Here is a 16,622-nt window from a genome sequence, read left to right as displayed (position 1 = left end):
AAGGTGACATCATCTGGTACCAAAGACCAGCTAAGGTCCGCTAGACAACTCATACCTGCTTGTTACAAGTAGATTGAAAGTACTTAGTTAAAATCATACAAATCAATTTACAAGTTTTAAGCATTTTGTCTATATTTCTTCATTTCAATGAACATGAACAAACATGTTGTGCGTAGCACTGTGAGTGGAAGAGCTCGGCCTCGCTGGCTCTGCTGAATCAAACCCAGAACATCATCATCGGATCAGGACTGCTGGCTGGATCTCTGCTCTGTGCCTACCTGGTCTCCGAGGGACAGTTTCAGGTATCAGTGAAGACTAAAAGAAAACAGTAGAAGCCAACATGAAAATCAGAAGTCTACATACAAGTTTCAGACGATCATCTCCAGACTTTGACATGCACAGTGTGAATCTGAACTTAGATGTCAGCCCATTTATTTTGGTGGTTAAAAATGTCAGTATGAAATGAATTACAGAGGGTTTTAAAACCTCCATGTCTCATCCCACTGGCTGGTTTTTAACTCTTAACTTTGACTCTGACCGATGATCGTCTCTGACGCTGTATGCACTTTTGTTATGTCTGTTTTTCTTTTTCTCTGCTTTGCTCACGTCTCCTTTGCAAAAGAGACCTTAATCATGATGAGAATATCTGACAAAATAAAGGTTAACTAGGATGATGTCATAGATCAGTGAACTAACAGAGGAAGATGTTAAACTCTGTGTAGTGAACTTCACTCAGATATGACCTCAGTGACTCAGACACTGTGACCACAATGACTTAGACATGACGTCTGTGACCCTGACATGACTGTGATGCCTTACATAACCATAACCTCAACAATCTGGACTTGACCTCAGTGACTCAGACGTGACCTGAATCAGTCAGACACAACATGAGCAACTCAGTAACCTCAGTGAGACTTTCTCCAGAACAACTTTATAAGATGATGATATGTCAGATTTGTGTCCTAAGCCTGTTTGGCCGCCTTCAAGTGACCAAAGTATGTGAGAAACTCAGCCCAGTCGCCAGAAGAAAATGATAGCATTGTATGTTTCTGCAAACCATGCATACATTACATTCATCAAGTGAGGTACTATCCCTGTGTCTCCAGCAGGTTTTCAGCCACCAAATGTGGGTGTTTTTTGTGACCCGTCACTGTGTTATCACCGGGTATAGTGCCACGAAAAGCAGTTGTCTTGTAATAAGAGATAGCTGCTTTTCCACCAGGGCTGCCCCTGACTAAGAGTTTTCCTAGTCGACCAATAGTCGTCATTTAGGTCCATTAGTCGACTAGTCGCCTGCATGTTTATGATATTAATTTAATTATTAAATGATATATTTTGTTGGTTTGAGTTGAAGGTGTGAGAAAGAATAGTATCAGTAACATTGTTAACACTGTGCTACATTACAGAGAAATACAAAACCGTACTAATGAACCTTCATTAATATAGGCCTATATTTTATCTACAAGTGCACGTCACACACTGAGCGAGCTGCCTGTTAATGACGCTGTGGGCTAATGGGCATGTAGCTACTTCCATGTTTCAGATGATACGTCATGTTTGTAGTCGACCAATGAAGATGAGTTTACATATCACCTTGGGTTCGTCCTTCACCTTCTCAAAATGATCCCACAATTTGGATTTCCTGCCCGACATGTTATTAACTAGCCTGTGGAATAACCGCAGGTACCAGCCCTGGAAATTAACCTGACTCCTGTCTGACTGCTGAGCGTGGACACTTTTGGCAAGGTGCAGCTCCTGATAGAGTTTCATGTTTGTTTGTTTTTTCTGCGACCAACAACCAATGAAATCTAGCCGACTTATTCAATTCAATTCAATTTTATTTATAAAGCCCAATATCACAAATCACAATTTGCCTCACAGGGCTTTACAGCATACGACATCCCTCTGTCCTTAAGACTTATGACCTTTCTGGTCGACTAACATTTGATCAACTATCAGGGGGCAGCCCTAGTTTCCACTGAGGATAGTGTCACAAAAGGCAGTTGTTTTTTCTGTGACATGGCTCCATTTCCTGCCAGGATAAAGCCACAAAAAGTGATCATTTTTCACGAGACATCGCTGTGTTTCCTGCCACCCAAAGCAGGTATTCCATGCCGAATAATGACCTGTTCCTAACCATAACCAAGTGATATTTGTCCCTTAACCTGGTCACACTTAAACCACAGTGTTGCTGAAACATAAAGTTCCAATGTATCTGACACATAAATTAGCACAAATGTAACATATCTGTGGTTTGCAGAAACGTACAAGGCCAACATTTATTCTGCCAACTGGGCTGGTGAAACTCTTCCCAGTGGGAGGCTGATTGATATGTCTGATCCTTGATCATTTTAGGATCAGTAATGTTCAGCTACTCTGTGTGTTAATTTCTCCATCAGGTTGGAGACTATGTTCTGTTTGGCACCTACATCATCCAGCTGTACACTCCTCTCAACTGGTTTGGTACCTACTACAGGTGAGATTACTGTGCAGCACAGGAGGCCACTGACCCCTGCAAGATCTATGTTCATCAGAGTCTGTCAGTCTTATGAACACATAACATTATTTTCAAAACTATGATGGGAGGCTTGAGTGGAGAGCTTTTCTACAAAGACGGTGCTGTATTTTAAATACAAATGACTGAATAAGTGAGAATTAGATGAGAGATGAGATGAAAAAACTGCTAATACCACTTTCATTTTGCTGCGTCTAAAGCTAGTTACACTACTTCTCCTCCTAGTGCGACTGTGACCGTGACTACTGCTGCCTCTAATAATATTGGTTGTGCACTGTGTGTCTCTGCAGGCTGATTCAGAGTGCGTTTGTTGACATGGAGAACATGCTGGCACTGCTAATGGAGCAGAAAGAGGTGAGTCACAAAGTAGAATAATCATCTGCAAAATGTTTCGAGTTTCTATAATTCATTTTGAGTTAAATCTGTTCAAACACAGCCCAGAAGTGAGTGCTTTACTTTGATCAAATCAAAATCAAATTAACGTTATTCATCCGTTAGGAACTTAATTTGTGTGAAAACGTCAGTGCATACACAACACATAACCAAACAAACGACAAAGGTAATTTGACAATGTACAGTTCAGAGTGCAGCTTGAAACAGTTTAAGATGTCTGCCGTAAAACTGCTGAAAAACGTCCATAAATAAGTGATAAATAAGGTCAAGCACCCAAGCTATCTGAAGTATTAATGAGTCTGACAGAAGGAGGCACAAAGCTTGACATGGTCCACTTGGTCTTGAGTGGGAGTGACCTGTATCTGCGGCCTGAGGGTAAGTGTATCGGTTGTGTATCTGAGGCTGTTTGTCGTCCTTTCATTTTAGTCTATCTGCTGTAGATACTACTCAGAGGTTCCTGATCCAGTCCAGTGGTTTTGCTGCTCATTTTAATGATTTTGTTGAGAGTGTTGAGGTGGACGTTGTTCAAAGCAACAAACTAAGAAGAAAGAATAACTAGCATAATCAGAAATTAAATATATATAGAGAGGAGTGTGTATAATACCAGCATAAACTAAATGTGATAGTTACAGATAAGTGGATTATAAAACTAAAATCTTATTAAGTGTTCATTTCTGATCGCTGTGCATCAGCTGTGCTCAGAAACGGAGAAACTCACACAGTCAGAGGTCAGCAGATTAGGAGATGAACAAGTGTTTGTGTGTGACTTTGTGTGTGTTTGTGAGCATACTGAAACACACAGTCTGCGTGTATGTCTGTGTGTGTACGTGTGTGTTTTGTGTGTGTGTGTGTGTGTGTGTGTTTGGTGGGAAAAGGCGTCCTCCGGCTGCTTCACTAAAGGCTCCTACATTCACAGGCCCTTGATATGGTAAACAGCCACATGAATGTAGACAAAAGCATTAGAGCACCTTAAAAACACAGCGGCCCTTTTCTTTGGCTTGGGAAGCTGCGGGCGAGGGGAGTCAGGGAGTCAGGGAGGAGGAGGAGGAGGAGGAGGAGGAGGGTGAGGAGCAGGTCAGGAGGGAGAGAGGGGTCGCAAAAAGCTGAAAGTTATAATTCATCAAATTCCAATCGAACTTTGCTGGAAATATTTTGTGCACAAGTGAAAGTATGACGATTCAAAAAAGGGAGAAAAGGAGGGATGGTATGAAAGAAGAGGGGAAGTGAGAAAGGAGTAAAAGTGGAGCATGATGGGAGAATCCTTTCTCTTGGGACCCTTCTTGTCTCCTTTTCTTTTCTCCATCCTTTCTCTCTCTATCTTTTTCCTCCCTCTCATTCCTTCACACTCCTCTTCTTCTTCTGGTATTGTCTTCATATCGGTCCCTGTTACGGTTCTATATCTTCCTCGGAAACAGCTAAACACCATCTGCTGATGAAGACAATGCGATATGGTTGAAAGCACCAGAACAAGCCAGTCGATGCATCTTGAGTTGAGAGTGAATTGTAAATTTTCTGGCATCTCCACTCAGGCTATTCTTATACCTACAAAAAGTATTGCACCATAATTTCTATATCACCAACTGCCAGAATAAATGTTGGCACTGTTCGTTTCTGAAAACAATGGATGCGTTACATTTGTATGTTATTGGACATGCTGAAACTTTGCATTTCTTTACCTTTAAACAATGCTGCAGTTAACGTGTGATTAGGTTTAGGCACAAAAAGCATTTGGTTATGGTCAGGAAAAGATCATGTTATGACTGAAACTACCTAGAGACAACCTCAAGGACACCTTACAAGACACAGTTAAAAAAAAATTAAACAAGCAGCAATGTATCCATAGATTATAAAATCAAACAATTCCATAATATACAATGTAAGTGAATAAAATGACCAGACAAAATCGTAATTTTTTCATAAAGTCATCATCAGTGCAGGTCAACTTGTATGTCACCATTAAATCAGACTGAATATTCCAGCTTGAAAAGGTGTGTTTTCAGACGGGATTTGAAGGTGGAAATTCATTCATTCAACCTTTATTTATTTAAGAATCACTGAGGGCTTGCCGTCATTTTCAATGATGACGAGAGTACAAAAGACAAATAATATGCAGTCAATATTGCGAATGTTGTGGGGGAGAGAGTTCCAGAGGCAGGAGGCAGAACGGCTGAAGGCTCTAGACCCCATGGTGGTCAAGTGGGCAGATGATGATGTGAGTTTGAGTGCAGAATCGAAGAAGAAAACAAACAAAAATAGGACTTAAACCAAGGACACCAGGCTTCATGTCCCGTCGGATACCAAAAGGTACATATGTAACGTCACGTCATCACGTCATCACGTCATCACGTCATCATGTCAAGTTCACAACCATGATTCTTTTTCTAGACCCAATCTGACTAGTACAGATGTTTATTTGTGAGATATAATACAAACTGTTATATGAGGATATGTTGCTCTACTGTATATTCTGGGACACAAGTTAAAAACGAATCTCTCCTCTCCTCTCCTCTCCTCCTCCTCCTCCTCCTCCTCCTCCTCCTCCTCACAGATTCAGGATACTGAGGACGCACAGGACTTGCAGCTCACAGCAGGTCAGGTGGAGTTTGACAGAGTCTGTTTCAGCTACGTGCCTGGGTGTGTAGCCAACAACAAATCTGTTCACAATTTGAATCCACTTTCATATGATTTGACCTGATTACATTCAGTTGTAACTGAAAACAGAGAGACGACAGCGTTGGTTATTTAGTCAAAACCTTAGAGGGAGGAGATCAGTGTGGATGGTAGGACATGCAACAACCATCTGACTGTGACACTGGTGACCTCTGTGTGCATCCTGTGTCTTACCAACAGTCAGTGTTGGTTTGTTTTAACCACGATCACCATGTTTCCCTAACCTAATGCAAACAATTGTGTTGCTTAAACCGAACCAACTCTGACTATAGAGGTGACAAAAGGAAGTGTCAAAAGACATATTCAGTTGGTCCTTTAGGTTGGAGGACATGTTAAAAAAAATTAAATTGTTAAATTAAGAAAAATGGTTTCCAAGGTTTCGGGTGTATGTGAAATTATTTTGGATATATGTTCAGTCACAATTATATCATTTGAAACTGTTACTCTGGGGCTTTTATTTTGAAAGATAAACTCAATCTCTCGCTGAAGACGAAGCACAGCTGGTTATCATCACCTGCTGTCTGCAGGACGACTCTTATTAATTAACACTCACACATTAACACATTAATTTAATGTCCTGATTGGCCTCCTGGACTCATTAACATTTACAGTGTGTTACATTTACAACATTAATCAACAACAGAAGATCCAGTGTTGGTGAATTAAATGAGAATAATTCACAATGGACTCAATGAATCCATCTACTGTAACTTTAATTTTTCACACATTCATGGTTTTGTTTCATTTTGTCAGTTTTAATCCTGACTGTTGCTGTTTTATTCGTGTGTGCTTGTGTTTGTGTGTGTGTGTGTGTGTGTGTGTGTGTGTGTGCAGCACTGAGATTCTTCGGGATGTGTCCTTTACAGTGGAGGGGGGACAGACAGTCGCTTTGGTAAGTTGTCCTCTGTTTAATACACCTTTGTTCTTATTGACTATAAAGTCTTACATATCATTTTAACCAAATTCAAAATAAGATATTTACTTACGATACCTCTAGTATCTGGACAGTGGTGGTGGAAGTACTAAGATTATTGTTTAAAGGGAAAGTGCACCCAAAAATGAAAATTCAGCCATTATCTACTCACCCATATGCCGACGGAGGCCCTGGTGAAGTTTCAGAGTCCTCACATCCCTTGCAGAGATCGGCGGGGGGAGCGGCTAGCACACCTAATGGCTGACGGCGCCCCAGACTAACGTCCAAGAACACAAACTTGAATCCACAAAGTATCTCCACACTGCTCATCCATAGTGATCCAAGTGTGCTGAAGCCCCGACATAAAAAGTTGTTTCGAAAAACATCATATGAACTCTGTTTTTAGCCTCACTGTAGCCTGTAGCTCTGACTGCTTCTCTGTGCTCCGCGTTCACGTGTGTGTGCGCTCAGGGTGATCGGTGATGCGCGGTCTCTGAAGAGCAGCAGTCTCGTCAGTACTGATGTCCAGATTGTCAAGTGCAGGCATCGCCAATTCCCAGTCTGAGCAGCAAAGACTTTCCTCATCCGTTGGCATTGCTTTGCATTTGAAACAACTACACCACCAGGTATCCAGTGCTCGACTCCGGTATTCTGTGGCTGGCTGAGGGTTAGGCTCATGAGCTGCAGCGGCTGCTTCGTCCAGTAGCCTGAGTTCCGCGTGTGTATACTCGGGCTCAAACAAATACGGCTCAACAAAGAAATGCTGTTCCTCCTCAGTTTCAAAGTCTTCAGACATGTTGGGCTGTCCTTTGCTAAAAGACCGAAGTGCAAATTATCTTTTAGCTACTGTGGTTACTGTTGTCTCCCCCTGTGGTGCACGCGTCACGTGATGTAAACACGGGTAAGCAAAGCTCATGCTTTCACTGGTCTCGCGCGGAGCACAGAGAAGCAGTCAGAGCTACAGGCTACAGTGAGGCTAAAAACAGAGTTCATATGACGTTTTTCAAAACAACTTTTTATGTCGGGGCTTCAGCACACTTGGATCACTACTGATGAGCAGTATGGAGGTAATTTGTGGATTAAATTTTGTGTTCTTGGACGTTAGTCTGGGGCGCTGTCTGCCATTAGGTGTGCCAGCCACTCACCCCGCCGATCTCCGCAAGGGATGTGAGGACTCTAAAACTTCACCAGGGCCTCCATCGGCATATGGGTGAGTAGATAATGGCTGAATTTTCATTTTTGGGTGCACTGTCCCTTTAAGTAAAAGTAGTAATATAAGACTGAGACTGGGCTTTTCAATAATGTGTGCACAGGTTGGTCCATCTGGATCAGGGAAAAGCTCCATCCTGCGTCTGTTGTTCAGATTCTACGACCCTCAGAGTGGCAGCATCCGCATTGACGGTCAGGACATCTCTAAGGTAAACACACACATACACATGAAACACAACAGAGGGAGGTCCGACAACAACACAGCTGTGCTCCATTGACTCTAATGCTGTCGATTCAGATTTCCCTCATTTTCAGGCTGGTTTTGTGGATTTGGAGCTAAATGTTGTGTCTGGGGCACGTCGTGTATTAATGATACTCGTTACCTGGAGAGGTTGGAAAAAGATACACGTTTCCTCCCTGTTCCAAAACCAAAATCAAACCCTGAAAAGTGTAGGGTTAGCTAGCTAGCTACTGAAGATATAGCCTACTGAATGTATACACATGCTGCTTTTGCTTTTTAATGATTGTAACAGTGAAACAAAGACCGACCCTGCTGTACAGGAACCAGTGAAGGGAAGCAGGGAAACTTTGCTAATATTCAACCAGCTGTTTGACTTCCCCCGGAGATCCCTGCCCGTCCAGCAGCGGAGGTCCGGGTGCTGGTGGCCAAACATGGTTCATCAGCACACTGTGATGCCACACAGCTGGTTCAATATCAGCAAAGTTTCCCTTTATATTCATTGTCTTGTGTGGCGATCAGCAGTGATGTGGTGGTTCACTTTTACACTGTGATCTGTAGCCTATAGTTCGGCTTTAGCTTCTAACTATCTTTGTCTTTTTAACCTGTTGTTGCTGCTGAGTCAGGTTGACATCCTGGATATATCCTTCAAGCACAGACTGTAGACCTCTCTGTCTGCTTCTCTCTGGAATCACTGTGATATGATAATATTTCTTCAGGGAGTGCAGTTAGTTACAGTGTGGACTCCATGCTTACTCTGACAGCTTGTCGGACCATCACAAATGGGCGGGGCTTAGCAAAGGATCAGTTGTAACAGTACGTGTTCCTGCAACTGTTTAAATTCTGACTCACATCTAAATGTTATTTTCTGCAACAAACTCCATCAGAGATATTAAGGAAAAATCAACCATATCATTCTGATTTTTTATCCAGACACACAGTATATAGTGATTGCACTTGCAGATCTGCATATCATAGAAGACTGGACTATTGGCCTCGGTGGAGGTCTGCGCTCTCTGAGTGCCCTTCTAGTTCCTCTTTTTTTCTGTCTCTCACTCTTCATTTCTTGCATCTGCCTCATGCACCTTGACTTCCACTTTCCCTCTCTACTCATACACACACACACGCACACACACACGTAGCTGGGCTGAGTGTGTAAGCTCCAGTCACACTGTGAATAAATCATAGTAAAAGGTTTTTGAATAATGCAGCAACGAGTCCAGACGCCAGATGTGTGTGTGTGCGTGTGTGTGTGTAAAGATAGCCCATTTATTGCAGTTGTAGCTGAAATAACTCTGTTTATGATTTGCCAAAAGTCTTGATAAAAGCCAAAAGCAGCAAGAGCACACATGCACACCTGCTTTATTACCACAGACGTGCTAGTTCAGAGGAAGAGGCTGGTGATGATTATTAGGATGCTCTTTAATAATCACACAGCAGGAGGAACATTTTAATCAGCACACACACGCACACACGTGGTCGTCTCTTTGATCAGATTCAGACTGTTTATCAATCTGGGTTTTTAGGCTCGTTAAGAGGGGGAGGAAGAGCAGGAGGTACTAAAACACTTCAGCTTCCTCCACTTCTGTTGTTGTGTGTAGGCTGCACCAGGGGCTTTTTATTTTTCTATAAGTCTCTCTCTTATAGTTGTTTTATGACAGTTAAATCAGATTTGGCTGTTCAAAACAAATATGAGACTGTTTGTTCCTTTGTTTCCATATAGAATTTGACAGTTTGAACGGGGCTCAGCTGGACACTCAGGGTGACAACGACCTTCATGTTCTATAGTAAACAAGCCAAGTTAGCCTCCTGAGCTAATAAATGCTAACTTTGCTAACGACGCATCAGAAATGTGCAATATTTTTTGAGAAAAATACAAACAAAACTCACTAGCTATGTTTCCATCCAAAAGTGATTTGAATCATTGGGAAATGTGCATTAAAAGAAATACGAATCCTGTGTGTTTCCATTAAATGTACAGACTTTGGTGAAAACTACAAGCTTGCGCAAGTTTTCTGCAGAACCGGAAACAAAACAAGTCTTGCATTCCTTTTCTTCTACGTTTTCTGGTGGTTGGCAACCAGCTTGTAAATGCATTACCGCCTTCCCGACCCGGAGTGTGGATATCACTATGGAGAGAGGTGCGCTACGTCAGACTTAATTCGAACATAACTGTTTCCATCCCCCGCTTTGCAAATCAACATTTTTTCGAGTCAACCAAAACCTGGCTAAAGCGAGTGATTTTAATTTGAATTTTGGCGTTTCCATCATAATTTTCCCATGAGATACTTCTAGATGCGTATCTAAACAGGCTGATGGACACATGGCTACTGACTGTATCCTATTAAATTGCTATGAGCTGTAAATTCACCACTTCTAAGCCACTCTCTCATGCCTAAATAACTGAATAGGTTGATTTCCACCAACCAAAACAGCCAATATGACCACCCCTAAAATGGCATATATTGCCGTTCAAACGGTTGCAGTTTATAACATGTCCTTAACGTCATGAAACAGTCGCAATTCCGCTCCAAAACTACATGGTTAGTTTAGGAAAAACAAAATGGTTTGGCATTAAATAAGTACTTTTGTCACTAACGTAACATGATTTATGTCACATCACATATGACACATCACATCCATAACTAGCCTGGCTACACATGCTAGCATACTAGGCTACGCTGACTTGTTTGACCCATCCACCACCCCTCCTTCCTCCATGGACTTTATTCACCTACACAGGCTTTTCATGCCATGTCACCACACTTCCCCCTCTGCACCTATAATAATTACCACAGCTACTAGAGGGTGCCAACTTACAACAAGCATTAGTATGGGTCATAATAAGCAGCTTGCACAGTAAATCTATGGGGTATTTTTTTTTCTCGACTGTTTTAAGCAGTTGGCAGAAGATAACGTTATCTGGGAGCCCGACTGGGCAAAGCCTCTCTTCCTGCGGGAAGCTGTCTCCATCTCACTCAGACTCATTCTGGCTCTGGGTCTGCAGCTTCCTGTACTGGAGAGTAGTGTGAAAGCAAGGAGCTGGCACTCTGCAGCTACATTTGGGGACCAATATGTCCCCAGATGTACACTGCATACTGACTGACAAGAAACAAACAGGAGACTGCTCAGCTTGAAGAATCTCAGGATGCTTTTACACCTGCCCTATTTGGTTCCGTTCAATTGAACTCAAAGTTGTTTGCCCCCTAATTGTGGTTTATTTGGGCAGGTGTGAACACAGCAATCACACTCAGGTGCACACCTAAATAACCAGACTGAGACCTTCTTGAAGAGGTGGTCTCAGTCCGGTTACAAACTCTGTTCCGACCTGGATGTGAACCAACTGCAGTCACATGACACATTGTTTGGGTTAAACATGAGCATGTTACAGTCCTGGAGGATTATTAATGTGCACCTCCTCCTGTACTGCCTTAATATGCACATTCAGCACATCCAATGCATCAAAACATTGTTTTCTAGTTGGAGCCGCGCCTCGTTTTCAAACTGTATGGTTTGACTAAAATGAACAATGACAGCAATATAGTCCACGATGAGCAGCGCTAAAATCAACCTGCGTAGTTGTCCCTCCATTGTGACATTAGAAAGTGTCACATTTATCTTGCAAGTGTACTCTTCTTCAACGTTTGCTTTACTTCCTGGATTTTTTCCACATGGAAATTCTGACCAATCAAGAGCAGCTTTTTCGCGCAAGGCATTTGATCTGGTCCGCTTGTAAATGCTGCTGTGAGAACATGAACCAACTCTAGGCAATTATACAACTGTGGAACAAAATGAGTCCCTGATTCAGACCAAAGGAGACGACTCTAGGTCTGAAAGCACCCTAACTTGACTGAGGGGTCTCCAAAATATGATTTGAATATTAGACTTTCAGGGGCAGTTCAAGTAAGATCTGTAAATTTGGACTACTTCTATAGAATTATAGGTATGATATTACTCATGTATAGTATATGTTAAATTTCAAGACGTATAAAATTACTTTTTGTTTAGTTTCAACATACTGGTCATGTCTAATGGTCAATGGCAAATTCTTCCGAAAAAAAAGGCCCAATTGATGGTTTTATTGAGAGGAAGCCAAGGCACCTGCTGACGAGGGAAATAAAAACTACTCAGGGCACTCTTACAAAAACCTAGCTGCTAATCACAAATAAATCCTTAAAATATATGGCAATAACTTTTAACAGCTACATGAGGTGTGAGGTATTTGTTATTTACAATGCAGATGAAACTGACATCATTAAAATAAACTGTGAAACTAGGTGGTAAGACCCTTAACTCACAGCTGAAAAGAGCTGAGAGATGTTTGTGATTAATCGATGAAAAGGAATTTAGCTCAAAAGTCAGATCGAGAGTTATAAGGACGCGGAGAGTATTGTGCTTTAGGTTTGATGCCAGCAGTTGTTTTTTTCACTGGTCATCAGTTTTACATGTTTCCTGTTTTCACTCCATTAAAATCTGCCCCGCTTTTCATGGTGTACTCCATAAATACTTCTTTACTGTGTCACTTTATCACAGGACTCATCAGCATGTTTTGCCCAGTAAAACAACATCCGTGTTATCCAGTCATTCAAACAAGTGTTCATTATGCTCACCTGGTGAAAATGAGTCAGCGTGGTCAGATGTGTTGACCCAATGCAAGTTAAAATCTGTAAGGGATTAATTAGTTGACATTTCAGGATGAGATGATCAATACCACTCTCATCAATGTATGCTATTGTAAAGATAAAGCTAGAGCGAGCAGGTGGGTTCTGGCCAAGAAATCTGTTGCACACAAATCCCACCTCTGTTTGTGTTCATATGAAAGAAACGAGATGCAACATGTTCATTAGTAAAATTTAGCACTGTCTGCAGACATATTTTAAATACTGGACTTTTCCCCTGTTTACAGTCTTTGTGCTAATCTAAGCTAACTGCTTGCTTGAACGAGCTTCATATTTAGCATACAGACATTAAAGGGGTATTGATGTTCTTGTCTAACCAAGAAAATAAACATTTATCCTAATGCGCCAAGTAGAAGTCTAACTTTTGCATCTACACTTGTATTGTATTTCCCCAGCTCACCTGCACAAAGAATTAAAAGAATCACTAAGGCCCCTGGTGTAGTTCGACACAAAGTGTCTTAACTCAGGTCCACAATATTGAGCATAGCATTAATTCAGGCAGGACACAATGTCAAGCTCAGCTCACATCCCAGCTACATCAGCTGATCTCAAGCAGCTCAATCAACTGATGGAGCAGCTGATTGATGGATGGGAGTCAGCTGATAGATCACATGATTCAGGGTGCCCTATTTAAACTGCTCTGGCCTGTCTACTGTTGCTGCTTCCTCTGTAAGCTGCTTTGCAACCTCCACCCCAGCTCCTCCTTTTCATGTTGTGTCTGGCTTATCAATGTCATTTCTGTTTGTCATTGATAATGCTCTGTTCTGTTCCTGGTGGGTCATTGCTGCTGCTCTCCCTGCCTTAGGCTTTCCATGTAGGTGGGAACCGGTTTTCCTCCTCTGCTCCCATTACATGTGGAGTTCCCCAAGGCTCCATTCTAGGTCCAATACTCTTTGCTTTATACATGATTCCTTTAGGCCCAATCTTTCAAAAGCACAACATTTCATACCACTGCTACGCTGATGACACCCAGTTATATATCCCGCTTGAATCTGGTGACAACAACAACAGCTCAGTTCAGTCCCTCCTTGTCTCCAGGAGGTGAAACTCTGGATGTCGACAAACTGTCCCCAGTTAAACAGTAAAACCGAAGTGGTCCTATTCAGTCCCTCAAACACCACCAGGGACATTGCTCACCATCTAGGGTCCCTGGCGCCCAACCTTCATTCCCATGCCAGAAATCTTGGTGTCATATTTGATTCATCACTCAAATTTGAAAAAACAAATCAACGCCATGGTCCAAGGTTGCTTTTCCATCTCAGAAATATCATCAAAGTCAAACCATTCCTCTCACTTACCAATCTGAAAAGCGTCACTAACACCCTAATTTCTTCTCGCCTCGATTATTGCAACTCACTTTATTTCGGCATCAACCAGTCTTCTCTTTCCCGTCTGCAGCTGGTGCAGAATGCTGCTGCCAGACTAATAACCGGCACAAAAAAGAGAGAAAGCATTACATCTGTCCTGGCATCTCTGCACTGGCTTCCGGTCAAGTTCAGAACAGAATTCAAAATCCTACTGTTTGTCTTTAAATCCTTACATGGCCTGGTACCCCGGTACATCTCTGAGCTCCTGTGCCCCCTCACCAACCCCAGACCTCTCAGATCCTCAGACCAGCTGCTCCTGGCTGTCCCTCATTCAAAGTCAAGGGGCAGGGGAGATCGGGTCTTTGCGGTGGCCGCTTCCAAGCTGTGGAACGCTTTACCTTTTTCTATCAAATGTGCTTCCACTGTAGTTATGTTCAAGGCAAAACTAAAAAGTCATATATATTCCCTGGCATTTGACTGTCCTTAACTGGTCCTTGTTGCACTACATTATGCTGATTTCTTTGATTAATTGATATTTGATGTTGACTCACATGTTCTGTACAGCACTTTGGTCAGCTCTGGTTGTTTTTAAATGTGCTTTATAAATAAACGTAATTTGATTTGATTTGATTTAGGTGCATGGAAGGGCAGGGAGGTTTGCTCTCTCTGCCTCAGTCTTTCCTCATTTCTGCGTGGAAGGGCAGAGAGGTGTGCTCTTTTCGTCTTTGGCTTTCCTTGTATGTGTGTGGAAGGGCAGAGAGGTGTGCTATCTCCGCCTTAGGCTTTCCGCTTAGGCGCATGGAAGGGCAGAGAGGTGTGCTCTTTCCCTGTTAGGCTTTCTGCATAGGCTCGAGGAAAGGCAGAGAGACCTCAGAATAGAGCCATACTTCCAAATATTATACTGCAAATGGAAATAAAGTTTCTTGTTATTCTTCTTCAACATAGCTGTAAATGCACTATCCCCACCAGCATCTGGCATTAAGGTTGTCTCCACCCTCTAGTCCAAATAAGATCACTTCAGGCTCCAAATAACCAAGATGGTGGCAAACAAAATGCCAAACTTGAAGCCTCAAAACAGGAGTTCACAAACTAATGGGGTGACACTATAGAGGCTATGTTCTTTATTTTTATACAGTCTATGATTTAGAACCGTGTGCAGTGTATCCCGCCCCTGAATGACAGATATGCTTTGAATGTCGCACACAGCTCCTTCAACTTTGCTCTGCTTTTTTTTCTTATCTACAACAGACTGAAATGTTCACATAAATACTTTTAATGAGATGACAGGAGAGTCTGTGATGGGTTAGTTTAATATAGGACTCTTATCAATAATGTTATCCAAATGTTCCAGCTGAATCTGGAATTCATTCTGCTTGTAGCACACAGCTGTTTGTAAGATCTTTTCAGTCACTGCAATCATTCCTTCTCCCTGTGAAGTGATTCTTATGCATCATACTGTAAAAACACTAAAGTTCTCATTCTGTGCAAACAAACTTCAGCAGAAGCCAACATTTCATACTATAATTACCTTAAAATGCAAATGTTTTGAGCCTTCCTGCCATGCTGGAGTTTTGCAAAATTGTGTCCACTTCTTTACTGCGCCACACTTAACAGCAGACCCTCAGCTTCTTGGACCTCTTGGGTTTGTTTTTGGCCCATCGGTCCACTGCCACTCTGCTTGTCGCTGCATATGGCAGCCACATGTGGTGAAGCCCTGATGAGTCCAGCCCTAACACTGAAGGCTGATAGCTGGTGCCTGAGTGCTGGTGTGAGTCATCTGTGTGTTTTGAAGGTGTCCATCGGGTGTCCTCCTTTTAAGATTTTAAGGGATGTAAAAAGAAGTTTCTATTCAGCCACGTTGGCAAACACTGCTCATAAATACAAAGCTTTTCTAGTTATTTTATGACACACCTTCCTGTTTGTTGTTCATTAAAGCCTATGGAGAAACTTTCATCATTAACTATAAGATGAATCACACAGGGTTAAAGCAGGACAGGGCGTTACTCAAGAGCCAATTATCAAAGGAATAGTTTGACATTTTTCCAAATATGTGTCCTAACTTACTCTCTGAGAGTTCAATGAGAAGATCAATACCCATGTCTGTGTGGTAAATATGGGGCCTCAGCAAACGATTAGCTTAGCTTAGCTTAACACAAAGACTGGAAGCAAGGGGAAACAGCTAGCCTGGCCTGGCTATCCAAAGGAAACAAAATCTGTGACCAAGGCGGACTGACGTGACGAGCATTTGTATGTGGGGCCCATGTGGGTAGTAAATGGGTTGGAAAATGGGCCCTGCATGGGGATTGTCCATGGGCTCCATATTGCCCCCATGCCAATTGCCCACATCGATGGTTTTACCCATGTGGGCCCCACGTGGTTTTGCTAGGGCCACCTGGGTACCATGTGGGTATAGGCCCAAAATGGGCATCTCATCTGGGGCCCACTTGGGCAAACCCACATATGTGGGCAATTTGCATGGTGCCAATATGTAACCCATGAACAATCCCATATATGGCAAATCTTTCAGCCCATTTACTACCCACATGGGCCCCACATAGAACCATTATTTGAGTTGCATGTGCGGTCTGCACCTGTGTGAGAGTAAGTAGCTCTCTACACCAGAAGGCGACAGTTTGCTGTATTTATCCTTTAAAAAGGGAAACCAGAATACAGACAGGACAGATTCTAGACTCTA

General features: G+C 42.4%; 1 protein-coding gene across 1 annotated transcript in view; it reads left to right on the top strand.

Annotated features, from left to right (window-relative positions):
* abcb6b (ATP binding cassette subfamily B member 6 (LAN blood group) b) overlaps positions 1 to 16,622 on the top strand; it is a 50,373-nt gene that overhangs the window by 11,697 nt on the left and 22,054 nt on the right. The window contains exons 9-14 of the mRNA XM_033618065.2: positions 177 to 302; positions 2,403 to 2,479; positions 2,809 to 2,872; positions 5,460 to 5,545; positions 6,416 to 6,473; positions 7,808 to 7,912. Coding sequence (XP_033473956.2) covers positions 177 to 302; positions 2,403 to 2,479; positions 2,809 to 2,872; positions 5,460 to 5,545; positions 6,416 to 6,473; positions 7,808 to 7,912 — 516 coding nt within the window. The remainder of the gene's footprint in view (positions 1 to 176; positions 303 to 2,402; positions 2,480 to 2,808; positions 2,873 to 5,459; positions 5,546 to 6,415; positions 6,474 to 7,807; positions 7,913 to 16,622) is intronic.

Source organism: Epinephelus lanceolatus, chromosome 14 (genome assembly GCF_041903045.1).
Source record: "Epinephelus lanceolatus isolate andai-2023 chromosome 14, ASM4190304v1, whole genome shotgun sequence".
NCBI classification, from domain to species: Eukaryota; Metazoa; Chordata; class Actinopteri; order Perciformes; family Serranidae; genus Epinephelus; species Epinephelus lanceolatus.
Note: the sequence above shows the minus strand (reverse complement) of the source record. Positions and strands in the feature narration are given on the sequence as shown.